We start from the raw sequence: 27,997 nt of genomic DNA on the forward strand, positions 1-27,997 counted from the left end.
TGTCTGGCTTTGGCCTGGGGTGGGGGTGGAGTCCACAAAGCCTGCATGGAATTAGCTTTAGGACATTCTTTTCCCCCTAACAGATTCACCAGAGACAGAGTGGGGAGCAGAACAGGCGGATCCACTGAAATCCACTGCTGAGGGGAGCAGCGGGCAGACAGGAGAGGTCTGCCGCGCCATGTGGGTAGCTCCCTGGCGGGGTATCGAACTCGTGCTGCAGCGGCTGCTGAGAGCTTCATTGCTTGCGTCTTAACCCCTTGCACCACCAAAGACACCCTTATTTTCTAATTCTAATGAAAATCATCTTAAGTTTTGCGCACAGAAAAGGCCTTTCAGAAGGAGACCTGGAGCCGGGGAGAAGTCACCCCTGGAGAGAAGAGGCCGCAGTGGGGTGAGCCGGCCTCGGGGCCCAGCCCGGGGCTCCTGCGCTGCAGGGCGAGCGCGGCAGGTGGTGAGAACCGCAGCGGACCCCAAATCAAAGCAAAATAAAGCCAGTGAAGCGACGGTTGGGGAGAGCTGCCGCCCCACCGACGACACGGACCGATTTTGGGTGAATTTCCTCTTCTGACTTCCGGCGCTGGTTGTCTGCACCCCGCTGACCTGCTGTCTGATTGCTCCGACACCGACAGCCTCATTTTGTGGTTTTTCAACAGAATTATTGCCACCCCCCCCCCCCACCCCGTGGCAGCTTTCGGACAGCAAGGCGCCCGCCTGCCCGAAGGTCCCCCTCACAGTCCGGGGCGCAGGAAGCCACCCCCCCCTCCACGGTCCGACTGCGCCCGGGGCAGCCACAGAGACACCTGGCCAGGACCCGCTCGCAAGCACCCGGGGTGCAGGGGCCGGCTGTGGGCGCCCCACAGCCACCCCCCCAGCCTGCGGAGCGTCGGGGACACGCAGCGGCCAGACGAGGCCCCGTGGAGGACCCCCTGGCCGGGCAAGAGAAACCGCAGCCTCACCGCCGGGCGCCCGATTCTCCCACCTGTGGTGGGGTCCAGGCCCGAGCGCCCCTCCCGGGGGGCCCCCAGCGCCCCAGCCCGCGCCGGCCGCGAGGTGGCGGCAGCAGCCGGCTCTGCAGACGCGCTCCCCGCTCCCCAGCAGAAACACCCCCTGTCCCCCGAACTGGCCGCGCGCCCCACCCAGCTCCCACCTCGCCCTGGAGTCCCTCGCGCCCCGGCGGCCCCGCGGCCCGGGCGCGCCCCCGGGGCAGGCGCCGGCTTCGCGCTCGGTCCCCCGATGGCGCCGCGGCGGGGACTAGGGGTGCGGGCTCTGCTGCCCCCTCGCGGCGCATCCGCGGCTCGGACGGCTGGGGAAGGCGCCCCGCTTCCAGGGAGGCCCGGCGGCCAGGGGTTCAGGGGAGGCGCGTCCGCGCGGGCGCCTGCAGGCGCCGGAGACGCCCTCGGGTAGGTGGTTTCGGCGCAGCCTGTCCCGAAACCTCAAGATCTTGCTTGCGGCCGCTCAGCACCCCGAGCTTGCAACCTACAAGGCAGCACCTCCTCCTGGCACCCCTCTCTCCACAGGAGCAGCCTCTGCAAAATGAGGCTTTTAAAGCTTTTTCCCCCCTGGAGGAGAAGAGTGTTGGCTGCGCCTGAAGCCCGATGGCCCTTAAAGGTCCTTTTGGATTCCAACTGTCAGGAGAGAGACCCAAGAAGGACAGGTACCCGGTGCGTGAACAGGATCTCTGCAGGCTGGGGGGTTGGGGAGGGCAAACAGAAATCCAGCCTGCAGGGTGTGTTCTCCGGAGCCTCTCCTCTGCTTGGTGATTTCCTTTGAAAAGTAGGAAGCACCTGAGACCCTAGGACAGTGTATGCACAAGAGAACGCAGGCAAAACACTGCATGACATCAGCCTCAGAAGCAGCTCTGAGGACTCATCTCCAGAAGCCAGGGAAGGAGGGAGAAGATGAACAGCTGGGACTGCAGCAAACTGAAAAGCTGCTGCACAGCAAGAGACAGCAACCAAAACCAAGAGGCACCCTTCTGAGTGGGAGGAAGTATTTGCACAGCACACAACTGATAAGGGGCTGATAGCAAAGATCTACAAAGAGCTTACACAACTCAACAAAAACAAAGCAAAAACACATCAAAAAATGGGCAGAAAAGCTAAAAAGACACTTCTCCAAAGACGAAATGTAAATGTAAATGCAACAGGCATAGGGAAACGTGTTCAGCATCATCTATCATCAGGGAAATGCAAATCAAAACCACAATGAAATAACATCTCACACCGCTGAGAAAGGCCCATATTAAAAAATGCTGGCGAGGATGTGGGGGCAAAGGAGGCCTCACACTGCTGGTGGGAGTGCAGACTGGTCCAGCCGTATGGAGAGCTGTGGACGAGCCTCAGAACAAAAACAGATCCACCATATGGATCTGTTCCACTCCCAGGAATCTACCCAAAGGACACAAAGACGCTAATTCCAAAGAAAGCCTGCACCTGTGTGTTTATAGCAGCGCTGTTTACCACAGCCAAGATGGTGGAAACAACCTAAGCGCCCCCAAATACAGGAGTGGAACAGAAAGCTGTGGTCTACAGACACCATGGAACGCTGCTCAGCGATCAAAGAAGACAAACTCGTGCCATTTGTGGCCTCACGGATGGAGCTGGAAGGGACGATGCTCAGTGAATTAAGTGAGAAGGAAAAAGGTAAATACCGGATGTTTTCACACCTGTGTGGAATATGGAGGGGAATATGGAGGAGCCAGACAAAAGGATGAGAAACAGACACAACTTGCAAGCTGACCACAGATTTTGGGCATCCAGCAAGGGAGGGGGAAGGGTCAAAATTGTCGAGGGTGGAGCACAAGGGGCTGTGGTGATGGACCACGGGGGTTATGGTGGTAGAAGAGCTACGGGGATGACACCTGAGGGGAGAAATCAAATATCGTGCAGAAATTAACAATTATGAAAAAATAAATTATAAAAAATAAAAGTGGAAAGTGAGCAGAACTGTGCACAGTTATGTGGTGATGTCCATGCAGACACGGGCTGTGCACACCCAGGCAGGGAGCCCTGGGCACAGAGGAGCTGCCTCAGAAAAAATACTGGGGTTCTGATCTGATACTCTACCACCTGTTGAAGTTGGGGGGATAAAAGGTTGACTCTGAACTTAAGTGACCAATTTGTGGGAAATAGCTCCTGATAGACAACGTACCATTAAGTGACCGAGGACCTCAAGTCCAGGGTCCCCTCCACAACATTAGGTTGCAAGGGCTGCAGGACCATGGGCTAGTGCCAGGAAGCCACCCAGCCCTGCCCACAGGGCCTAAAAGTACATCCGTGGGGCAGCCGCGGGATAAGGAGCGTGCTCACGACAACGGGAGATCGCAGCATCTTGGGTCTCCAGGCACTTTTGTTCTGTTCCCCCTTGACTGAAGATAATACTAGAAGGGGCTCCTCTAACTTAGCTAAGGCCCCCCTCTCTGGGACAATGACAGACTGGAGCTTATTGGGTGGTGTGGGGGGCACAGACAATAAAGAAGCCCCTTCACTTGGCAAAGAGACAGTGACACTGGGGGGTTTGACACCACTAGTAGAGGGACAGAGAGGACCTCTCTGGCTCCCCTGGCAAGGACGCACATGTGCTTGAAGCTGTTTGGTGGGCAGCCTCATGTATTTGGTCATGTAGGTAGACATTTAAGGGGCCAACGATGGCATGATGATCCCAAAGCATTAATGAGAACTTTGCAAATACAGGAACTTACCCAGGGAGAGTCCAAGTTATAGAATTTCTGAATCATGGAGCAGAACTGACCTCGGGCAGATTTCTGTGAGCTCAGGGGAAACATGTAGGGAACTGGAGAGACACCCTGCCCGCCTCTCGCCTCTCCCCCTCCTCCATCTCCCCTTACCCCTCCTGCCCCCACCATGCCCAGGATGGGCATCCAGGCAGTGATTAAGTCCTGGTTGCTGTTGCTCAGTGGCAGCTCTTTTGTGTAAGTCTGGAATCCAGAAGCTGGAGGAGCCCAGACCAGCTCCAACACTCAGAGGAGAGCCACCCCCTCTGCATACAGGGATGGCACCAGCCAAGCAGAGGGTCAAGAGTGGATGCTGAGAAAGCGGGGTCTCTCTCCTCTCCTCCCCCTTACCCGAGCAGCCCCACAGTGCAGTGGATGCATCTGAAGGTCCCTGAGCGACAAGTGAGACTGGGAAGGGGACACATGTCCCACACGTCTCCACATATAGACACACACATTCAAATATACACACATGTTCCACAATATTCCTGACAGCATAGTTCACTGCATGGGGGCAGCCTAAGTATCCCTCAGTGGGTCAAGAAGATGTCATCCATATAGGCCATGGAATATTACATAGCCACAAAAATAGCCACTTTCAACAAAATGGAGAGTATTCAAGAGAATTATACACATCAAACTAAGTCAGAATGATACAAACAATATTGGATATTCACATAACAATTAATCAATGTAAAACACTATCAAAAACTAGTGGACGTCCACTCACATCCTGAGGGCTCTGAGGTTGAGGGGAGGGGGTGAGGAAGAGGGACAAGAGGATACAAGGTATGGTGGTGGTGAAAAAAAGAGGTCAGGAAAGGAGGAAGAAGCAACCAATAATAGAAGGGAGAAATAGAAAACAAGTAACAGCATGGTAGATTTAAACCTAGTCCTATGGATTACTGCATTAAATGTAAATGACCTAAGTGCTGTAGTTAAAAGCAGAGATTGTCAGGCCACACAAAACAGCAAGCACCCACTGTATGCTGTCTACAGGAAACTCACTTTAGATGTTAAAGTCCAGATAGGACTTTATCAATGAAAGGATATATCCATGCAACAGTAAATATAAGAGAGTTAGACTGTTACGCAAAGTATTATATGAATTATAATTATTAATTCATTTGTCATATTAATACCAGACAAAAAATATCTTTAGGAAATGGAATATTATCAAGCATAAAGGGAGGTCAGTTTCCAGAGCTAACAGGGTCAGTTCATCACAAAGACATATCAATTCTAAATGTGTATACACCTAATAACAGAATTTCAAAATGCACAAAGCAAAACTGACAGAACTGAAAATAGAAACAGACAAATCTACGATCATGGCTGGAGAGTTCAAAACTCCACTCCCAGTGATTGTTAGAACGTGTAGACATGTTTAAATAAATCAAACAACTTGATTTAACTGACATTTTTTAAAAAAGGAAAGAAATACATACTGGAAACATTATATATTAATAAAGTCTGTTTCTCCATTCCCAGACATACTCACACAAACCTTCTAAAGGACATTTCAGATATATATTTTTTAAAGTTGGTCCAATTAGGTGAGAACAGGAGGACAGAAGAGGGGAGGGAAATGCTTGAGGAAAGGAAGCTGGGGTAAAGGAGGAAGGAAATATCATCAGGTGCGGCCTGGTCGCCATGTGTCATCTTCTTGCTTTCCTGGATGTTTGTTCTTGGGAATTCTGCACAAGACTTCAGTTCCGCAGACAGTCCCAACCCAGACCATTTGGAGCCCACGGCTACTGTTTGCTAGCTAATAAGTAGAAAGGAATTTCATGGCCTGGAGGACAGAGAGTGTTTCTTGTCCTTATTTCCCATTGAAAATTGAGTCAAATTAATTATTGCTAAATACTTGTGAACACTGAAATAGGAGATTTCAAGTCTGTACTATGTGATAATTCTTATCATAACCCAAGAAAAAGAATAAAATCAACATTAGAATCAATACAAATGCTTTATTTTTTAAATAAATTTATTTTCTTGGATTTCTCTTCTCAGGTGTCATCCCCAGAGCTCTCCCACCACCATAACACCCGTGATTCATCATCACAGTCCCTTGTGTTCTTCCCTCCCCTGTTTGGGTCAGTTTCCCTTTCCCTCCCTCACTGATGCCCAAGATCTTTGGTCAGCTTGCAAGTTGTGTCTGTTTCTCATCCTTTTGTTTGGTTCCTCCATATTCCACACAGGAGTGAAAACATCCGGTATTTATCTTTTTCCTTCTCACTTAATTCACTGAGCATCGTCCCTTCCAGCTCCATCCATGAGACACAAATGGCACGAGTTTGTCTTCTTTGATCGCTGAGCAGCGTTCCATGGTGTCTGTAGACCACAGCTTTCTGTTCCACTCCTGTATTTGGGGGCGCTTAGGTTGTTTCCACCATCTTGGCTATGGTAAACAGCGCTGCTATAAACACACAGGTGCAGGCTTTCTTTGGAATTAGCGTCTTTGTGTCCTTTGGGTAGATTCCTGGGAGTGGAACAGATCCATATGGTGGATCTGTTTTTGTGTTCTGAGGCTCGTCCACAGCTCTCCATACGGCTGGACCAGTCTGCACTCCCACCAGCAGTGTGAGGCCTCCTTTGCCCCCACATCCTCGCCAGCATTTTTTAATATGGGCCTTTCTCAGCGGTGTGAGATGTTATTTCATTGTGGTTTTGATTTGCATTTCCCTGATGATAGATGATGCTGAACACGTTTCCCTATGCTTGCTGCATTTACATTTACATTTCGTCTTTGGAGAAGTGTCTTTTTAGCTTTTCTGCCCATTTTTTGACTGCGCTGTTTGCTTTGTTTATGTTAGTTGTGTAAGCTCTTTGTAGATCTTTGATATTAGTCCCTATCAGTTGTGTGATGTGCAAATATTTTCTCCCACTCAGTAGGATGTCTCTTGGTTTTGGTTGCTGTCTCTTGCTGTACAGCAGCTTTTCAGTTTGCTGGAATCCCAGCTGTTGATCTTCTCCCTTGTTTTCCGTGCTTCTGGAGATGATTCCTCAGAGCTGCTTCTGAGACTGATGTCATGAAGTGTTTTCCCTGTGTTCTCTTCTATATATTTTATGTTTTCAGGTCTTACTTTCAAGTCTTTTATTCATTTTGAATGAATTTTGTATATGGTATGAGGTGGTAGTCTAGTTTTCTTCTCTTGCATGTGGTGGACCAGTTTTCCCAGCACCATTTATTAAAGGGGCTTTCCTTGTGCCATTGTGTATATTCTTTGCTCCTATGTCATAGATAAGTTGACCATATATGTGTGGTTTTATTTCTGGGCTTTCAATTTGATTCCATTGGTCTGTGTGTCTGTTTTTTTGTTCCAGTACCATACTGTTTTATTAGTATGGCTTTGTAGTACAGTTTGACATCTCAAAATGTAATATGTCCATTCTTCACCCTTTTAATCAGGAGAGCTATGGCTATTTGAGTTTTTTTGTGATTCCATATGAATTGCAGCAATATTTGCTCCATTTATATGGAATTTGGTATTTAGAATTTTTATTGGAATTAGAATCAATACACACACTTTAAGCGTAATTTTTCCCATTCTTGCTTTATCTCATAAGGATGAGAATATAGTGCATTGTGAATTCATTTCGGGGAACGATATACACATAATTTGGAGTTAGAAAACATGCAATCTAGTGGGAATAGAGAAACTTGGAGAATAACAAAATGTCTTTACTTGCATAGTCATTTCTACCCTGTTTAGGGGACCATGGAGACACTGCAACATAAGACCTATATTAGTCTGTGTCTATTAGCTTCACCCATTATCAGCCATGTGGGCTTGGGAGGTGAAGCCTCCTTAACCAGAACCACCTCATCTCAAGTGGGTGGTAAGAGCTGCTTGTTTCCCGGTTTAGTTGCGCTGAGTGAGTGCCACTGGGTAGAGGGCTGGTGCACAGAAGGTTGTAGGCAATCCGATTTGATGTCTACCCAAAAGAAAGGGAAGGAAAGAAGAGAGAAGAAAACTAGACTAAATGGGAAAGGTGAGGACTGTGGGTGAGGTGAGGAATCAGAAAATAGGGCCCATGAGTAGCTGGCAAGCAGGGGGCGGCAGGTGGGGGTGGGGGTGGGGGGAGGGGATCTGCTGCCTCCACTTCCCAGCAGCTATTGCAGATTCTACTCTCAAATGTTTCAACATCCTCTCATCAGGTGATGTTTGACCCCTCCCGCCTGCAGTGGGAGGGCCCTTGCAAATAATTAACTACTGATGGATCTTGATTGATTGTGGACGCATTTCCTCTCCTGCAAGACACACATTTTGGGATTGGGACAGACGGCTTGCTGGAAACTCTAGCCAGTCCCAAAATGGAACATAAGGAAGTGGTCCTTCTGCTTCTTTTGTTTCTGAAATCAGGTAAGATTTAAAGTTTTCTTTCACTCTAATCAATAATGTTTTCCTAGCACTGTATTAGACAGAGACACCCCATGTCTTTGGGTGCCATGTGTTCAATTTAATATTGAATCATGAGATTCCTGATTCATAATCAGGAATTGATGAATTTTTTTGATTGATGAATTTTTTTTAACAATTTATTGATTTATGTATACAAGAGCTGGGGTACAGGCCGAGGTGTGGGAGTCGGGTGAGAGGACCCACCAGGAGCAGAGTGTGGAGCAGAGCAGGAGGATCTACCGAAACCCACTGCTGAGGGGAGCAGCGGGGAGACAGGAGAAGTCTGCTGCACCATGTGGGTAGCTCCCTGGCCGGGGATCGAACTCATGCTACAGAGGCTGAGTTCTTAGAGCTGAGACTTAACCCCTTGCGCCATTGGGGAGGTCGATGATGAATTCTTCAAGAAATAAATTTAATTTCACTGTGAACAGTGGGAAAAAATGGCAGAGAAAATGAAGAATGACTTTTCACTTCTAAAAGATTGAACCTAAATGATGGTTATTTTAGCGGGGAAAAAAAAAAAAGCCTGTGTAGTTCACCATCCCAAAGCTGTCAGTCTTCTTTCCTCGTCTGAGCTTGACTATATAATTTTTGTTGGGGTGTCACATGCTCCTCACTTTCGATCTTAAACAATGACCCATCTCCTGACTATCTGCCATTCCTGACCAGCCTCTCATCGTCTTCACTAGTTCCCTGTTTGCCGTGGCTTAAGCAAAGCTCCAAACATACATGCTTGCTTCTTACACCCGCAGAAACCACAGGCATCTGTGTGCCCTGTGACGTAACTCAGCAAATAGTCCTTTAGTGCCAAGGTTTGGTTTTGGTAGCAAATGTCTCTATATTTGCTCTTGTGCATAAAAACACTTTGTTTTAAAAAAGATCTGTTAATATTCCTTTTTTCAAAAAAAGATTTATTTATGCATACAGAGGTGTGGGGGCTGAGAGGATTCACTAGAGACAGAGCAGGGAGCAGAACAGGCAGACTGACTGAAACACACTGCTGAAGGGAGCAGTGGGGAGCCAGGATCTGTCTGCTGAGCCATGTGGGTCACATTCCTGGCTGGGGATTGAACTGGTGCCTCAGTGGCTGCGGACAGCTTCATAGTGCTGATGCTTAACCCCTTGCACCACCAGGGAGGCCCCAAGATCTGTTAATATTTCTTGGTCAACAAATAAACCACAGTACACCCCATTGCCATATGAGCCCTGGAGTTGGATTTAAGAAAACATTAAGAGAAAATTTTTCAAACCAAACGAGAAAAAAATAGTGCCTGCGAGGCTATTTCCTGGGATACCAGCTGCAGGGGCGTCTCGGCGGCTCTAGGCAAGGAACGTCCTAAAGGGACGCAAATGGGAGTTCTCATGTTTGGACACCGCAGCCACTGGCCTGCTCCGAAGCCTAAGAACTCCTCAAAAGGCTTAATTTCACTCTCCTGGGGATACAATTTATAGAGTTTCTGCATTTGTACTTTATATCACATGGACAGATTTACCAAAGCACAGTCTTCTGGAAATGAGAGCACAAACTGGGAGAAAATGCAGAAAAAGTCCTGACTGTGTGTCTTCATGTTTAGTTCTCCATCATCTTTGATCCACTTGATCAGGTGCTTTTTGGTGGCTTAAGCAAAATTGCCCCAGCCAACTTCCCGGGCAACTACCCCCTCTGGTTTGGGTATGAGCAAGGAGGGCGAGGGCAGAGGTCAAGGACTGGGGTGCCTTCGTCTGAGTGTCCTGGGCATGGCTCTTGGGCAGTGTGTGCCCACCCGGGTGGGTGGGGATGGCCTCCCTGAGGATGAGGACCTGACCCTCGACTCTCCTTTCTGCTGGGTGATTCCCATCACGATGCCAACAGGCTCTAGAATGCCTCGTCTCAAGTACAAACTATTCCCGCAGATGCTTTGAGGAAGTGCTTCCTTCACAGCAGCCTCTGCATGACCTGTCTCCTCCAGCTGTCCCAGCGCCTGTCCCTGTCCCCCTCCAACCCACTCAGGCTGACTCTGGGCCCAGCCCCCGGCTCCCAAAGTGGTCAAGGTTGCCATGTTGCCTAATCCCATTTTGGCAAACTTTTGGGAAACTTGTTAGCTTCATTTTCTCAACTTGCTTTGGCCTCTCATCCTGTGAAAATGGAGAGTGTTCCTACCCAGAAGGTCAGAGGTCGACAGCTCCAGGCTTGGGACAGAGCTGGTGAACTGGGTCAGGTGCGGCCTGGGGCCTAGGGTGGGAACACGCTGTGTGGGCCTGCATGGCACCACGCAAGGTCCCAGGGGGGCGCTCGGCCTCAGATTTGATCTCACTGAAAAATGAGGCCCAGCTTTTGTCCCAAGCTGTGGTCTTTTACAATTTCTTCTAAACACCTGGCATCAAGGTGAAAACCATTCTCTCCTGTTATTAATGGTGACATGTCACAGGACTCAGCCCAGCAAAGATGACCTTGTATTGCAGCTGAGATTCAGTGCAGGTTTTATTTGTTCTCAACATGATCAACTCACCCAAATCTTTGTTATCTTGAGGTGGAACCATTGAGAGATAGTTAATTACATCCGTTACAGTGAGTGTCACAACCGTAGCTTGCACATTGGAAATCACAGATGGGCTCCAAGTTCTACCCTTCCTGGCGTGGGTAACTCCAGGGCTGCCACCCATGGCAACTCCCTGTCCACCAGGACCCGGATGTGCATAGCAAGCAGATCATGTTTTCTTATCCAAGAGCTCAACCCCATTAAAGTTGTCACAAAGAAGTTGTTGGATAGTTCTGATCTATTACTCTGGAGACCCAGTCTTTCTTTCAGTATCACAGTGAATTAATGGAGTGGATTCCTGACCAGATAATCTCATTCCTAGCCCCCCATTCTCTCCTAATAAAGCACCCAGTTTTATGATTGCTACAATACAAATAATGGCAAATGATGATAATTACAGAGTGCTATTGACTACAGGATCAATTGTCCCACTTTCACCCCCATGTACAGGTCAGGGAGACCCCCTGGACGACTATGTGAACACCCAGGGGGCCTCGCTGATCAGCACCACGAGGAAGCAGCTGCACCTGGGAAGCATCGCAGACTGTGCGGCCAAGTGCGAGGAGGAGACTGGCTTCATCTGCAGGTACTTTCACTCGCGTTGAACTTAGGCCGGGATCTCGCATTTTGAGGCTATCGTTGTGGCAATATGAAATTTGTTTGTGAATTTATTAACAAACATAGGACTTAACAGGAAGGAAGAACTTCACAGGACCAGTTTGGAAGCTGTATTTGTTCCTGTCTGGTACCAAAACAACAGTTGCTAGCGTCTGCTTTAGAACAAGGATCCTGAAAGAAGTTATTTCCTTTTATACATTATATCAGCCACTATTGTTCTGAGCTCTAGTTTTTAGTATATCTTGTAGGTTTATTTATTTATGCATACAAGAGCTGGGGTACAGGCCAGAGGTGTGGGGGGGTGAGAGGATTCACCAGAGACAGAGTGGGGAACAGAACAGGCAGATTCACTGGAACACACTGCTGAGGGGAACAGCAGGCGAGACAGGAGAGGTCTGCCGCACCATGTGGTTTCTCCCTGGCTGGCTGGGGATCGAACTCATGCTGTAGAGGCTGCGGATTGCTTCATAGTGCCGTGCTTAACCCCTTGCACCACCAGGGAGGCCCCAAAAAGCATTTTTTAAAAGACAGCCAAAGAATGCAAAGTACCAGTAATCATCATATCACAAATATGCTGTGAAGGTTCAGAGGAAAGAATCCCCAAGGATGAGGCAGCTAGAGAAGGCCTGCAGGCAGGCGGGAACCCAGCGAGGTTCTAGTGAAGATGACATGGAGGGGCCTCCCAGGCAGAGGGGCAGTGTGGCCATGAGCCTGGGGGAGATACCAGGGACAAACCAGGCTGTGCAGGAGAGGGGCTGCAGAGGTACGGGATGGCCCTGGATGCCAGGTGGCATAGCCCCAAGGCCCATGAGGATGGGCGAGGGAGGATGAGGTGAAGGGGAGGGGTCGCATGTAGAGCTGGGGGTCAACGGGAGATGGTAGGAGTCGGGCGTCATTTAGAGCCTCTGGGGAACGGCTCAGAGCGTCAGTCACCTCCTCCCAGCACCAAAGCCAATGCTCTGCACTTCATTGGGATGAACAAGTGAGTGATGAGTCGAAAGAGAAAATTTGGAGAGGGGTGGTGAGGGCATGAGGTGAGGAGCTGCCTGCTCTTGTGGCATAAACTCTTCTGAGCTCCTTCATCCACCAAGAGATACAATCGCCTCTAGAGTTCTCTCATTTATTATTACAAACTTGCTTCCCTTAAATAAAGGCAAACCTCTGCTGTGCTTGCGCCTCTGCCCGCAGGGCTTTCCAGTTCCACAGCAAAGAGCAGCAGTGCGTGCTCATGGCTGACAACAGCAAGTCCGCCCCCGTGATCCGGAGACGGGACGTCATCTTATTTGAAAAGAAAAGTGAGTCCAGTGTCTTTCTCCTCCTCTGCCTCTTTTTCTTTTCCTCCCTCCTAGCCTTGCCCCCCCCATTTTTTATTATCTGTGATTTATCGGAGCAGAGATTATCTTGAATATATGAACAGAATTTTTGTTGGTCCATGCATTCTTTTTTTTTAAATCGATGTTACTGATTTACTGTTCACCCACAAAGCTATCTAATTTGAGGAGCCCAGTGCCAGGCCCCACCTGCACGCCAGTGTCACTCATGCCAACAAAGCTCTGGTGTCCGGGCACCAGGACATCTCCCCACCCCGCCTGCCCCCGCCCCTCTGCTAGCCACCGTGCTTTCCAGTGTTGAAGAGCTTTGCGTGTGCCCTCGTCTTTGATACACTTGATCGGGTTTATTGCTATCTGACGAGTGTGAAGTCATCTGGTTTCCCGACCATTTCACTAGGCCTCGCCACCCCCAGCTGCAGCCACGTCGTGCCCTGCGGGGGTGGGAGGAGCGAGGCTGAGCTGAGTCGGAACACTGAGCTGCTTTTAATCCTCAGTATCCTTTGGGTAGAGAGGGGTCCTTATTTTTATTCACAAAATTCTATTTTTTGGGGGTCATGATCTATACTTCTCCCAGACTCTGAAATGCTATTGGGAAGTGTGTAGGAGTTAGTAGTCCTTTTCCCTAGTTTCCCTGAATTTCTAGATAAACAGTCCCAGCATGTAGAGTTCCTGTCTGTCTTTTTATACACGTGCATGTTCCAGTAAGGAGGACGTGTGGTGCTTCCCGTTCCCATCTGTAGGATCCAATTAGCCCCCAAGTTCTATACCACAAGTGTTAAAGATAAGGAGAACTATCCTGCCTCGTGGATTTTTGACAGTGACTTGCTACATTCTAGTGTCATCAAAAAAGAAAAAAAATTAAAAGTATTTAGTTAGTTTAGGGTTATTCTACACACTGGCTCATCCTGAGCTCTGCGACGGTATTGCTGCTACTGCCACCTCCACCGCTTGAGATTACAGAACAGAGTAAATCTGACATTTCTGCAGTGACGTTATATGTTCTTACCTATAGCGAGTTCTTCCATACAGCATTACCTACTAGCCATCGAATGAAAACAAAGAAGGTCCAGTGGATTCTCCCTTCAAAATGCTAATATTTAAATACGACATTTGTACCATACGTCTCTGCAATTCCACTCCTAGGGATCTACCCAAAGGACACAAAAACATTGATTCAAAAGAGCACCTGCACCCCTATGTTTATTGCAGCACTATTTACAATAGGGAAAACCTGGAAATAACCCAAATGCCCAAAAATAGATGACTGGATCAAGAAGATGTGGTACATATACACCACGGAATATTACTCAGCCTTCAAAAAGATAAACACATGCCATTCACAGCAATGTAGATGGAGCTAGAAGGAATTATGCTCAGTGAAATAAGCCAGAAGGAAAAAAGAAAAATATTGGATAGTGTCACTTATAGCAGGAATATAGGGGAACCAAATAAGATATAGGTATAAAAAATAATAATAATAACAGTACAAACCACAACAAAGCAAAAACAGACAATTATAAACCAGAGACATCCTGCAGGGGAGGAGGCAGAGGGGTGAGAGGGAGAGAGGGAGGAGCACAGGGGACTGAGGTGATGGTGCACGGGTGCCCCGGGGAAGGAAGTTCTGTGGGGACTCAATCTGAGGGGGTGGGGGTGGGGAAGCAAATATTGTCTAAAAAGACGTAAAAAATGATAAATGTTAAAATAAAAAAATTAAAAAAAATAAATATGACATTTGTAAATTGTTAACCAGAAGGAGCATCAGGAGTTGAATCGTTGCTGGTTGTCAAGGTGGTGGAGAGGAGCGAAGGTTATATAAACGCCAGCAGGTACATATAAACAGAAGAGAGGTGAAAAGTCAAAAGTCATTTTTGATGCTTGTTTCTTTACTGTGGGCTATCCACCCACCGCGGCCGCGCTGCCAGGCTGTTCCGGGAATAGTCAGGTCAGTTCCCATTTACATCTGCCACCTGCCGCCCTTGGGTCCTAGCCGCGTTGTCACTGGCTGGGCCCCCGAAGAGGCTGGTTGGTCTCCTCCCTGATGCCCTTGGCATGACACTCAGATACCGACCCAATGCCAAGGGCCCTCACTTCTACACTGGCAGGGATCTGGTCCCGCCCACTTGCCAGGCCACCTTCTTCTGCAGGGGACACCTCTATTCTTCCCATGGCCAGATCCTCCCTATCTCCCGGGTCTGAGGCTTCCAAAGTACCTTGAGTTTGCACTTTTGATAAATGTAGCATGTCTATGGTGACAATACCTCTCCATGAAGAGCTAGTGACAACATCACATGTCATGCTTGGTTGAACGCATCAGTTTGCCGTAGGTGCCCTACAAGTACTGACCCCAGATAATTGATCAATTAATTAAAACATGGCTAACGTCGGGGATCATAAAGGATGACACATCCACCTTAAATTCTTTACATGCTCATTGACAAACCCAGTTTACCTGGGTGTTTCTCATGAACAACAGATGCTTTTTGCTTTTTGTTTTTTCACCTCTGGGGTCACCAGCAGAAGGTATCTGGTGTTTTCTTGCATAAACCACACTCTTGTGCACTCCCTTTCTAATACATTTCCTCTTTGAAGTGGAGCAAGGTCTAGAGACAGCTATTGATCGCTCTGACTGTAGAATAGAATAACTTTTTGTTATATGAGTTTCTCTCACACTCTGAGTCACTCAGGTGAGGGGGTTGCCCTCGGTGGATGTGACAGCAAATCTTGAAACAGTTCATCCCTTTCAAGTACTTAAAACACTGATCTTAAGCTATACTTTTAAATATTCTTTTCTCAGTTTAGATCCTCTTTAATCAAATCTAGTTGTATAAACAGTTGACAATAAAAGCAACTGAATCTCGGAAGCATACAACCCAAGTGGTGGGAGCAGAAGTGGGTGGGCACCCTGGAAAGTGACTGTCGGTCACAGGCAGGTCACCAGCGGGCAACTGACAGTGTGTTTCAAAGAGAGGTTGGCGCCCACTGGCTGGTGGGTGGCTGGGTGGGCAGCCGAAAACATGTTGTAAATATGTAAAGTGGATAACAGTTTGATAGCCCATTCGGTACCTTTTCACATTCAAAATACTGAAATCTCAAAAAATAGGAGTGAGTTTGATCTCTGCCTAAAACATCTCAGCCCCATTCACTCTCTCCTCAGGGTGTTGTTTCTGCTACCATATATCCCCTCATTTCATAATTTGTGTCCTTGATGGCTCTTGGACCAGCCTCTGACTCCACTAGAATGTGAGCGCCGCCAAGGAGGGTCTTGCTGCATGTTCCCTGCGTCCCCAGCAGCTAGCAAGCTTGGCCCCAGGGGGTACCACGTCCAGTGCATGAGCCACAGGCCAAAAGGCTCGGTGAACACAGCTCTTTCAGAACTAAACAGGGTACTTCCTTGCTGCTGAGAGCCTTGATCTGCCACCTACTATCTTTAGAGTTTATCATTTGAGTCTGTTATGACTTGAGGTCTAAATTTCTTCATCTGTAAATGGGAAGATCAGGAATCGCTAGAGGAACCTTCTAGCCCTTACAACGTTGTGTTACTATAATGTTTAGGATTTGCTGCACTCGACCCATTCATATTAAAACATTAATTTTTTTTTACTTTAATAGGCTCATAAATTAATCAATGACAAGTTTCTTTTTTAAAAGTATATATTTTTTATAGTGGACACTTATGGCTTGTCATTATTTAACACCACCACTAGGGCCACACCAGCACACATTCAGGGGACGGCAGTAAGATAAATGCACCAGTGGACAAAGCTGGTGTTCATGAAATACTTAAATTGCTGGTAAACAATTGTATGAACTGGAGGCACCGAAGCAAATATTTATAAGCCGCGCAAAACCTCCCAGTTGGCAGCACTCGCTCTTTAGATCGGAGGAAACGGTGTCTCCCACGTGCAAGCCCTTTCTGTCAACCCATGCAGGGTCTCTCCCTGGTGTTCTTGGGAAGGCAGCTGACCACTTCTTCCTTTCAGTGTATCTTTCAGAGTGCAAGACCGGAAATGGGAAGAACTACAGGGGCACGATATCCAAGACGAAAAATGGCGTGACCTGTCAAAAGTGGAGCAGCTCATTCCCACACAGACCCAGGTAAGCCGCTCTCTCTCACCTTCATGTCCACCTGCCGGACAGAGGCAGAGCCCATGACTTCTAGGTCAAAACAGAATATGTGAGCAACTAGGTTCAGAGAACCTTCCAGAGATGACATGGGAAGGGCCACTGATTTGTAGAATGAAAGTGGAAGATGGTTGCTCTCCCGCAGTCTTGTGTATGTGCCCCCCCAGAAGACTTAGAACAAGGACCAAGAACACCATGGATTCTAGGCCGAGTCTGAGAAAAGACCAGAGATCACTGTGTAGGGCAGATCAGCCACAGTCAAGCTCATCAACTCAGACCCTCGCCTGTGTTCACCGGAACATTTCGGAGCCAAACAGGAAATAAAACCTCAGTGAAAAACAGATTCTCTCACAACTCTGCTCTGCTTTAGTCTCTTTTTTTTTTTCAGACTTTCCCTAATACGGTGTTAGGAGGCCTTATGGTCTCAGTATCTGCTCATCCAATAGGAATTTAGTGTCCGTTAGCTGCCCTCAACCCCCACATCACCTTCTCACATCCCCATGAGAAGGGCAGAGCTAATATTTCCAGGACATCGAGGTAAAATAATTCAACCAAATGGTCAAATCACTGAGCCAGGGTCCCGGGCTCACGTGGGTCTGCTCCACCCAGCAGCGGAGGAGACCAGGTCTTGAAAGGGTGCATTTTACCAGAAGAACCAGAACAAACGCTGCCTTTCCAGATTCAAGTCTTGGGCTATTGATCTAATTTTTTCTCTCTCTGTAGCGGCTCACCCCCAGAACTGACAATGAGCATGAAGCCCTCCCCCTATTAACTCTGCCGTGTTTCAGGGGAGCACTTAGGGACCAGCAGCTCCAACTCTAAATACCTCACTTGCCACTCACTTCTCATTCAAGCTCAGGCAAGATTCATTCTGTTTTGTGTTGCTGCTTTTCCATATCCTCCTCTGTCAAACTGGGGTAACCCCATCCCGATGGGGATTTTATTAAGACTAATTGAGAGACGGCACACAGAGGTTTCAGCTTTAACACTCGGTACGAAGTCCTCACAGACATGAGGTAATGACTACAGTTGTTTTTACAGAGAGAAATGCGCTGCCAGAGGCAGGGTTTGGAAGCTTAGGAAAATGATAGGGTTTGAGACTTTCTTTCTGCCCACTGCGTGGAAAGGTGGCCCTCTGTCTCAGACGTGGCGTCAACATTGCAGCTACGGTCACACCAGTGACTGTGCTGGAGACGCCAGTCCATGGGGAGACAGAAGATCACACAGCACAGAGCTCAGTGCTCAGCCCAAAGATTGTTGGACGATAGAACCTGCAGCCTCAGATAGAAGCTTCTCGTTTTGCAGATAACACACGGATGTGCAAACACTGTCAGTGATTGCTTTCCTTCCTCCGCAGGTACTCGCCTGACCAATACCCGCAAGAGGGCCTGGAAGAGAATTACTGCCGGAACCCGGACAACGACCCAGATGGGCCCTGGTGTTACACCACAGATCCCGACCTCAGATATGACTTCTGCAACATTCCCCAGTGCGAAGGTCAGCGGGGTGCTCTAGAAAGTCCGTCCACGCCTGCCTGCATGGTCACTTGCTGTCCGGCAGTCTCCCATGGGGTGTTATTAGCTACCAATTAGCACCTGTCGGGCAAGATGGAAAGATGGGCACACCTCCTGGAAAGCACCAGAAGTTTGCACAGACCTTTGTTACGGTCACGATGATTTTTATCAGTGTTACTTCAACACCTCCAGATATTAAATGAGATATAAACTCCAGAAATAAACTTCTGGTGCTTAAAGCTCCTACACCACCAAACAATTGCTGAACTGATTTGCAATTAAATAGCTCAAATACAAGCACCAAACTCAGAAAACTCAAACAACAGTCACTGAAGGCAGTACACGTTATTGTTTGGTTGAAGATAAGCAATGAATTGGATTTTACATCAACACTTCATTGTTTGAATAGCCTGACCAGTCAAGCAGTTCACCTGAAAAGTCCTTGCTAAACGGACTGAGTTTTTAAATAATTTAAGAAAGCCCAAATCAGTCAGTTGTGCTTCTCAAAAATATAAAAAGGAATGACTGTCCTTTGAGACAACAGCATTCTCCAGCAAAGCCAAGAGCACAAGCAGAATCTCCTGCTCTAAGTCCTAGGAGGGTCCCATCTTATTTTGTAGCCACCCATCTGATAAGAATAATTTTATAGAAAATTATAAAGATCATGACTGAAAATGAAAATGTCAAAAGTTAAAAATCCTATAGAAGATCGATAGACTTCTGAGAACACAGGACCCTAGTCCCCCAGTTTTCATCCTGCCCACCAGGGGTCAGTGTGCCCCTGTTTGCAAACTAGGCTTTGTGGAATGTGTGGGTTTGTTCGTGAATCTACTAGTTGATGGGGAGGGAGGCGTTTGACCAAAATATGCTGATTTTACTCTTTGAAGAAGGACATTTTAAATTGTATTAGAGAATGGAGTCTTCATTGCCAATTTCATCACCAAGCAATTGTTGGAAAGTACATACTAGCATGTGGGAAGAGGTATTAGAGGCCTTTCTGTGGGAGTCTAGTTTTTACCCTTGTCTGCTTCATCCATTTGGCTTTTTTCATCCTCTCTTTCCTTCTACCCCTGTCTACCCAGATGAATGTATGCACTGCAGTGGAGAACATTATGTGGGCAAAATTTCCAAGACCATGTCCGGAATTGAATGCCAGGCCTGGGACTCTCAGACCCCACATGCCCATGGGTACCTCCCTTCCAAGTAAGAACCAGCTGAGGTTACATAGGTTTTAGGAGGCAGGATTATGAAAAAATGAATTCAATTTTATTGTTTGAAAAGCAGACTGAGGGCAAAGAAATGGTGGACTTGGCTAAGCTTCATTGCCCAGTCTTTGGGCAGTTCATCCGTAAGTATGAGGAAGCTTTTCTCACATATCTGAGGTTTTGAATTTCTAGAGTGGGTCCCTGCCTCTGGGTAGGATGCTTCTCCTCTGCATTCTCATCTCTAGCTGACCCTGGAGCTCAGTTCAAGGTCATTGGCTTCTACTTGCTCAAGCTGGGTCAGTGAGATTCAGAATCTGCTTTCTGTAAATACAAGCTTCAAAAAGTTTGGCTAACTTTTTTCTTTCTTTTGCACTCTTGGGGTCTGGAAAACAATGGCACCAAAGCTCACTTTCAGTCTCACAGTCCCAGCCACTGACTGCGCTAAGGGGTGCACTGTGGTGTGAGCTCACAGAGGCACGGCTTGTCTGTGAGTTTCTATAAATCTAGAAGCTAGCAAGACTAGAATCTGCTCTACCAGAAGGACTGTTCCTTTAAGCTTTGAAGGTGCCAACTTCTGGCTGTACTTGTTGACTATTTCTAGTCAATGAGTACTTTATGTTTTAAAAATTGTTATTATTTAAAAAAATTGTGATTATTTGCACATGAATAACTGGAGTTTGCTTAAATCACTTTTCCAGATGGAGATAGTTATTGATTTGCTCAGTAATGTCGTACATGTAAACTAACTAGCATGCTTCTTACGAGACTGGCACCTCTTTGAGGATGGCCTTTACCCCACCACCGACTCGGGTGCTTGCCCTGACCAGCATGTGGCAGGTGCTTCAGACGGGCTCACGTGACACTGCTCTCACCATGAGTGTAAATGTTTGGTGCTGTTAAAATCCTTCTCACCTATTCAGATTTCCAAGCAAGAACTTGAAGATGAATTACTGCCGTAACCCGGATGGAGAGCCCCGCCCCTGGTGTTTCACCACAAATCCCCAAAAACGCTGGGAATTCTGTGACATCCCACGCTGTAGTAAGTATGGCTCCACCCAGTCTTCAGGGATTCTGGCCTGTCCTTCCCTTGGCACAGAGAAAAAAGATGTATTAGTGTCTGCAGGCCAAGTTCCACGAGATGTGACTGGTCTTTATTTTATTACTCTTCTAAGGCGATTTATGGTTATGAAAGCAATTGGCCAGAGCATCTGCTTGTTGTTTTCCTTTAGAAATTCCTGCCTCTTCAGAATACAGTTGAATGTGGGCTCTAGGAAGGCATCTCTGATTTCCTACTTCATTCCAGTGCTAACGGGAACTCAGATACATACCTTCTAGAACGTGGGTTTCATCGTCAACTACAGTCCTTCCTAATTGTTGCTTTGTAAACAAAAAGCTTCACTGGGTGTCATTTGTTCAGTATTTCCAAGGTGTGGGGAACAGTGGCAGAGTTTGTGGAAAATGAACACCTCGGCAAGAAAGACTTGGAGGAAAGAACTTTATAGTATCACCCTTCGGTGAGAATTTGAAGGGACTGAACTTCTAGACAAGGACAGTTGTCAGTGGTGAGGTGGACTCAGCTGGCCTGCTGTCCTCAGCTCTAACAATCATTCTGTGGGACGTCAGAGAGCTATAGAGCTCTGAAGAGAGTCTCCATTATGAACCTCAGTTCCTTTCTCACCGTCTTTTGATTTCCTCAAGAATATCTTGATACCTACATGCATGTGCTTTTTCTTGGAGACATTTTGTGTTCTTTCCGAGGACACTCCTGTCTCTTGTGTGGTCTTGTGACTGCTGTGTGTAATTCAGTCATGGACATTCAGTGGATAATCTGCTACTCACTAGGGAGCTGAATGATTGATGTATGTCAAGATTTGGGGCATGGGTTTTACACAGTTTGATCCACACGTGACTGACTGAGCAAAGCAAATAGAGAAAGAAGCATCCACCCAGGGCTTATATGCCCAATGTGCTCCTCATGAGATGGGCTGTCAAGGGCCTGGCTCTGAGGAGGAGAACAAGCAGACAGGCTGCTGCTCCCTTCAGCATAACCTGTGCATTCTTTATGTAAAAATTTATTCAGTGGAATTTATTTTTCCCACTCAAGCAACACCTCCACCACCATCTGGACCAACATACCAGTGTCTGAAAGGAAGAGGTGAGAGCTATCGCGGGAAGGTGGCTGTCACGGCATCTGGTCACACCTGTCAGCGCTGGAGTGACCAGACCCCACAGAGACACAATAGAACCCCGGAGAACTTTCCTTGCAAGTAAGTCTCCCTCTGGTGTTTTACCTGTTCACTGCTATGGACTGCGAAATCCATTTATTTTCCCTTAGGTTTAGTTACTGTCAAAATCCTTGAGCTAGGATTCAAGTATTTTGGAATAAAAACTAGCCCAGTAATTAAAGTGAAAATTAGCATTTATTGTCCTAAAATACTGATTGTCAAATTGTGGTTCCCTAGACCAGCAGCAGCAGCATCAAGAATTTGGTCCAAATCTAATTCTAGGGCCATATTCCAAGGCTACTTACTAATCTGGAAATTCTGGGAGCAGATCCTGGCAATGGGTCCAAATGAGGACTCCACCCCATGTACACTGTGGTTCAAGAGCAGGCCAACCCCAGGACTGGATGCCTTCAGTTGCATGGCTCGGGTGTTCACTTTTGGAGACAGCAACAGTGTGGAGATGGCCAGTGTGCTCCCAGCCCATGGCACAGTGCCCGACATGTGGCCAAAGAGACTTCTTTGGTTTAACTCTACACAGTCAAGGAATCTATTCCAACACTGATCCCAGGGAAGAGAAGCATGTATGTCAGTTTGATGAGATCTTGTCATTCAATTTGTGTCATCGTAGTGACTACATATGCATCTAAATTGCCATTCATACAGTGTGTTCATATAAGAGTGATAGGGTCAATACAGTATTCATGTTAATATTGAATGAAAGTCAACTTGTTTCTATATTTCACCTTTTTAGAAAACTGGACTCACAATCACTTCTTTTCCAGAGATTTGGATGCAAACTATTGTCGTAACCCTGATGGAGAATTAGCTCCGTGGTGCTTTACAACCAACAGTTCTGTGAGGTGGGAGTATTGCAACATCCCATCCTGTGACTCCCCGCCCTCATCCACTGAACATATAGATGCCACAGGTGAGCAGGGCCATGAACACTCAGCCACGTCCCTAAGTGCTGTCTTGGCTTCTCTGCCTCAGTGGGGTCACCATGAGCAGCAGCTCCATTGACCACTGTGCTCTGCTCTGCTCAGGCATATGCTCTGTTTGTTCAAGTATTCCATATTTGTTGAAGTGCATATTATGGTTCTGATAATGGCATTTTGGGTAAGGTTTCCTGTGCTCTTGAAATGAATGCACCAGCAACTAATTATCAGGTAGAATGTTTCATGAAGCTCAATTAGGTCAAGTCACTTAGGGCTCTTCAGCTGTTCTCTGTCCTTGCTGACTTTCTGTGACCTGCTCTATTGCTTGCTGAGATGAGTGGTGATGTTCCCCATCTCTTGCTATGCTTTTGTCTATTTCTTTTTGGTTTTGTGTTTGTTTTCTGTCTTCTGGAGCTCTGTGTTCAGCACAGACACACTGAGGATTATCATGCCTTCTGGAAGAAATGACCCTTTCTTAAAAAAAAACAAACTATGCATACAAGAACTGGGGTACAGGCCAGAGGTGTGAGGGGTGAAAGGATTCACCAGAGACAGTGGGGAACAGAACAATACAGTGCTGAGGAGGAGCAGCGGGCGAGTCAGGAGAGGTCTGCTGCGCCAAGTGGGTTGCTCCCTGGCTGGCCGGGGATTGAACTTGCACTGCAGTGACTGAGGATAGCTTCATAGGTTGCATCTTAACCCCTTGTGCCACCAGGGAGACCCAGAAATGGCCCTTTTCTCCTTATGCAATGTTTCTCCTTACCCCTGGAACCTTCCTCATTCTGGTCTGCTTTTGATGATATGGATACAGTCATTGCTCCATCATTTTCACTAGTGTTAGTCAACTTTATCTGTTTTCTGAGCCTTTTTAATTGAGATATCTGAGTCATTTACATATAATGGCATTTATAGGATTGGATTGAAATTGACCAGCCATTTAGTTTTGCTTGTCCTATTTGAATTTTTTTTTTAAAGATTTATTTATTTATTTATACAAGCACTGGGTACAGTCAGAAACATGGGAGGGTGAGAGAATTCACCAGAGCCAGAGCAGGGAACAGACTGATGAAGTACACTGCTGAGGGGACCAGAGGGCGGCAGGAGAGGTCTGCGCTCCATGTGGGACCCTCGCCCCGCAGCTGGGGGTCGAACCGGCGCTGCAGAGGCTGCGGGCAGCTTCGCAACCCAGCGCTCAACCGCTGCGCCACCAGGGGAGGCCCTGTCCTATTTGAATTTTGTCCCTGCCTTCATCTTTTTTGATTTTTGTTTCACTGAATGTTTTCTATTGTATTTTGTCACCAATAGTTGCTCATTTGTTGAAACAATTTTTCATATTTTTAGAATTTTTCTAATAGTTCCAATACACAGTTTTAAGTCACAATCTGCCTTCAGATAATCTTATCTCACTTGATGTATCATAAAACTTATAACATTGTACTTCTTTTTCCTCCTTCCCCTAATGTTGTGCTGTTATTCACACACAGCTTACTTCTATTATATTGTAAACCTCACAATATATTGATTCTGTTTTTGCTCTGAACAGTTAGTCATGTTTAAAACTGTATATAAAAAAATCTTTCTTGGGCCTCCCTGGTGGCACAAGGGGTTAAGACATAACCTATGAAGCTATTCACAGCCACTGCAGCTTGAGTTCGATCCCCAGCCAGCCAGGAAGCAACCCACATGGCGCAGCAGACCTCTCCTGACTCGCCCACTGCTCCCCTCAGCAGTGTATTTCAGTCAGTCTGCCTGTTCTGTTCCCCACTCTGTCTCTGGTGAATCCTCTTAACCACCCCCCTGCACACACACCTCTGGCTTGTACACCAGTTCTTGTATGCATAAATAAATCTTTAAAAAAACTAAAAAAATCTTTCTTGTTTATTAAAATACACTTTTATTAATTGACATACTTTTAAACATCACTTTTGCTTTTCATTTCTTTTTGTAGATGAACATTTCCATCTGGTGTCACATTCTTTCTGTAAAAATTTTCACTTTCATTTATCTTATTGCACAGGTCTTCTGTAGCACAGCTTTTATATGTATGAAAGCATTTTGCTGTTCATTTAAAAAATAATATTATTGGTTATAGAATTATGGATGGACATTTATTTTCATTCACTTCCTGAAAAATTGTAAAATATGCCACCATTATTACTTAATTCTTTTTCCTACTCTCTTCCTCTCTGGTTCCTCTTTTGGGCTTCAATTACCCAAATGTTAGACCAGTTTATATTGTCTCATATTCTCTTATATGTTTATTTCACTTTATTTCTGACTCCTTCTTGTGTCATTTAGGATGATATCTATTACCTACTTTCAAATTCATTGATTCTTTCCTCAGTTGTGTAAAATCTGTTGATCAGCCCACTGAAAGAAATCTTCATCACTAATATCTTAATTTTTACTCTAAGAGTTGCATTTTATTCTGTTTTGCAGTTTCCATTGCTGCTGAAATTCTCTTTCTGTTCCCACTGCTCATCTGCACCTCAAAATTCTTAAAAATATTATTATATCACACTCTCAATGTGATAGTGTCCATAGCTAGTTGGACTGAGTCTGGCTCTGTTGATTCCTTTATTAAGAGCAGCTTTTGTCTTTCTGGTTTGGGGATTTATTTGGCAACTTTTTAAATGAAATATTTGATATTATGTGTAGAACAGCTGAGATCACAGTTGATATAATTTATACACTGAAATGTGCCTCCTCTGCCTTGGTCAGCATGTTGTGTGCTGACCACACATAAAGAGAATCAATCTCTGCAGTAGATGAGTTGAATTTGCATTTTGTTGTTCCTGCCTTTAAATTAAGTGAACCAGGATTCAAATTTTTGCAGCGATAGTCTGCTGTTATCTTGTATCTGAAGAGGGGACCCACGAGCTGGGGCATTTTCTCAATATTCCTAATCATTTCCTAGTTTTCAGCAGTCACCGCATGCCTGCAGCAAGAGGAGTTCTCTCTCTCTATGCAGGAAACCCAAGCTAGTGGTGAAACTGCTATTTCTTTTTACTCAGCACTAAGCTTTTTGTGGAAGTAGATATCTTTACCTTTGTCTTCAAAAACCATGTAGAGCTGGGCTTCGAGGGCATGTTTGTCATTGTTCTTACCTCTTCTTCACGTGGAGCTGAATGCTCACTTTTGTCTGTGGTGGGTGTTGAATGGAAGAGAAGCAGTCTAGTTGTTCATATGGTAAAGGATCCTGAGTACAAGAGGATTCACTTTCACTCCTCCAGGGAAATAATATTTTTGCCTCTGCCTCTTCCTGAGAAGCAAAATATAATCCTGGATGCAGAATCAATTCCTGCTCCATCTGCCAGTAAGTTAAAGCTTTGACTTTCTATAAGCAAAGAGTCCAGGAAAATACGTAAGAGGTTCTGGTCTAGGCCTATCATCACCTTCATCCTCACCACAGAATGTGTCTCCCTCTCCTGATCACTTGTTTACATGAACACCCAGCAAGGAGGCATAAAATAAACATTGATACAAGGGCAATTTCCAATATAAGCATTCTGACTTTTTAATCATTTCCTGCATTGAAAATTAAATACTTACCCCTAAAACTAGGCCATTAAATGGGGTGGACCAATTGTCTTTGCATGTCCAGTGGCCAGTCTGGAAAGAAGGCACTGTTAATTCCAAGCTACTGTTCTGTTTGTGTCTAAAATTGCTCCAGATATTTCTCTGTTCATGTCATTATTCAGCTGATTTCTTCGGTTTTAATTTCAGTACCGCCTGAGCAGACTCCCGTGGTCCAGGATTGCTACGAGGGTAATGGGGCGAGCTACCGGGGAACATCTTCCACGACCAACACAGGAAAGAAATGTCAATCATGGTCATCAATGAGACCACACCGCCATACAAGGACCCCCAGCAAATATCCAGGAGCGTACGTATTCATAAGACCAGCAACAGGGCACTGAATTAGCTTTTGGAAGGGTCATGCTTGAAGTTAGGACCAAACTTCTCTTTCCCTCTGGATGTGAGACAAATGCCTCAAGCATCTTACTTTTTGAGCAAATGACTGAAAGAAGAGAAGTTAGAGGATAATTCTCTTTTCTGCATAGTTTTATGGAAGCAGGGTTGGTTGGGCATCTACGGAGCTGTTGAGGTCACACTAGTGGAATGTTCAGAACAAAGGACCAAAGCTTAGAGAAAGCATCACTCCATAGCACCTGCTGCAGATGTAGTCTTTCATCTATGAATTTTATCACTCCAACATCCAATCCCTAAGACAAAGTATATTTTTCTCGTTGGACATAAGTAAAAATGTGTCTTTTGACTTGGGAAGACATATTGGCCCTGAGCTCCTGTGGTCTGAAAGGATATGAGTTGCTAGGACATGAAAAGCAAGAGCAGGACGGCAGATGAGAGCTGGGAAGTATACAGACGCTGATGGGTGATATTGACAGATAAATAGGCAAAAGACCAGGTCTGAACAGATCAGCATTTCTATAATAATTGGCTGTCAAGTCAATGAAAAACTATTTTCACATTATGGACAACAGGCAGCACAGGATTGAGGCTTTTTAGAATGGGAAAGAAATAGGATGAACCATACAATTACCATGGGTTTAAAAGACTATAGTGCCAGGAGCTGGATCCAAAACAGAACCCAGTGACCTATTCAACTGAGGAGACAGAGACTGGAATGGGTTTACTGAGGCAGCTGGTATTTTTTTTTCTTTTTAAGTTTGTAAGTTTCGAAGTTCCATTTTCCTTCTTTCATATGTACATATGTTCCATTCACACTCCATGGAATAACCCAAGCCATACCTCATCTGTCTCCCTCCTCCATCCTTCCTCTCTCCCCTCTCCCCTTCCTTCTGGTAACCATTATGTTCTTTCACAGAGCTCAAGATCTAGTCCTACTATATTTTACCTGTGTATTTTTTTGGTTATTTATATATATTCCACAGATGAGGGAAATCATTGATATTTATATTTCACTTTTTATTTATTTCATTTAACATATTCATCTTGAGGACAACATATTTTGTCTTAAATGCCACTGTTTCATCCCTTTTCACAGCTGTGTAGTACTCCATTGAGTATACACTGTAAGCTGGTTAATAATTTATACAGGATCTGTGCAGAGAAGGAGTTCCGGAAATATGCATAGATGTCTTCAAAAAGTATTTGGCTGAGTAAAAAGCTGCATTTGTGAAGGGAGTGACTCCAGCAAATAGGAAAATAACAGCTACCAGGAAGTGGTGAGATAAATGGAGATTACAAAATTCATACATCTCTGGGAGAGTCTGTGTGTGGAGACTTGTGATTCTGATGAGCTAGAGAGGAGAGACCTTGTGGAATATTTGTGCATTCAATAGAGACACTAGAAATGTAACATTTTAGCATTAGGGTATAACTAGAGTAAAAATTGCTCTAG

The 27,997-nt window shown here is 46.0% G+C and overlaps 1 protein-coding gene across 1 annotated transcript in view; it reads left to right on the forward strand.

Annotated features, from left to right (window-relative positions):
• Positions 1-8,051: 8,051 nt before the first annotated feature.
• PLG (plasminogen) overlaps positions 8,052-27,997 on the forward strand; it is a gene marked incomplete at both ends in the record, with an annotated part of 37,117 nt that continues 17,171 nt past the window's right edge. Inside the window, 10 exons of the mRNA XM_084227878.1 lie at positions 8,052-8,100; positions 11,109-11,244; positions 12,465-12,571; positions 16,591-16,705; positions 18,090-18,229; positions 19,329-19,449; positions 20,372-20,490; positions 21,556-21,718; positions 22,459-22,604; positions 26,338-26,497. Of these exons, the coding sequence (XP_084084004.1) occupies positions 8,052-8,100; positions 11,109-11,244; positions 12,465-12,571; positions 16,591-16,705; positions 18,090-18,229; positions 19,329-19,449; positions 20,372-20,490; positions 21,556-21,718; positions 22,459-22,604; positions 26,338-26,497 (1,256 nt within the window). The remainder of the gene's footprint in view (positions 8,101-11,108; positions 11,245-12,464; positions 12,572-16,590; positions 16,706-18,089; positions 18,230-19,328; positions 19,450-20,371; positions 20,491-21,555; positions 21,719-22,458; positions 22,605-26,337; positions 26,498-27,997) is intronic.

Source organism: Talpa europaea, assembly GCF_964194135.1.
Source record: "Talpa europaea genome assembly, chromosome: 2".
Classification (NCBI taxonomy): Eukaryota; Metazoa; Chordata; class Mammalia; order Eulipotyphla; family Talpidae; genus Talpa; species Talpa europaea.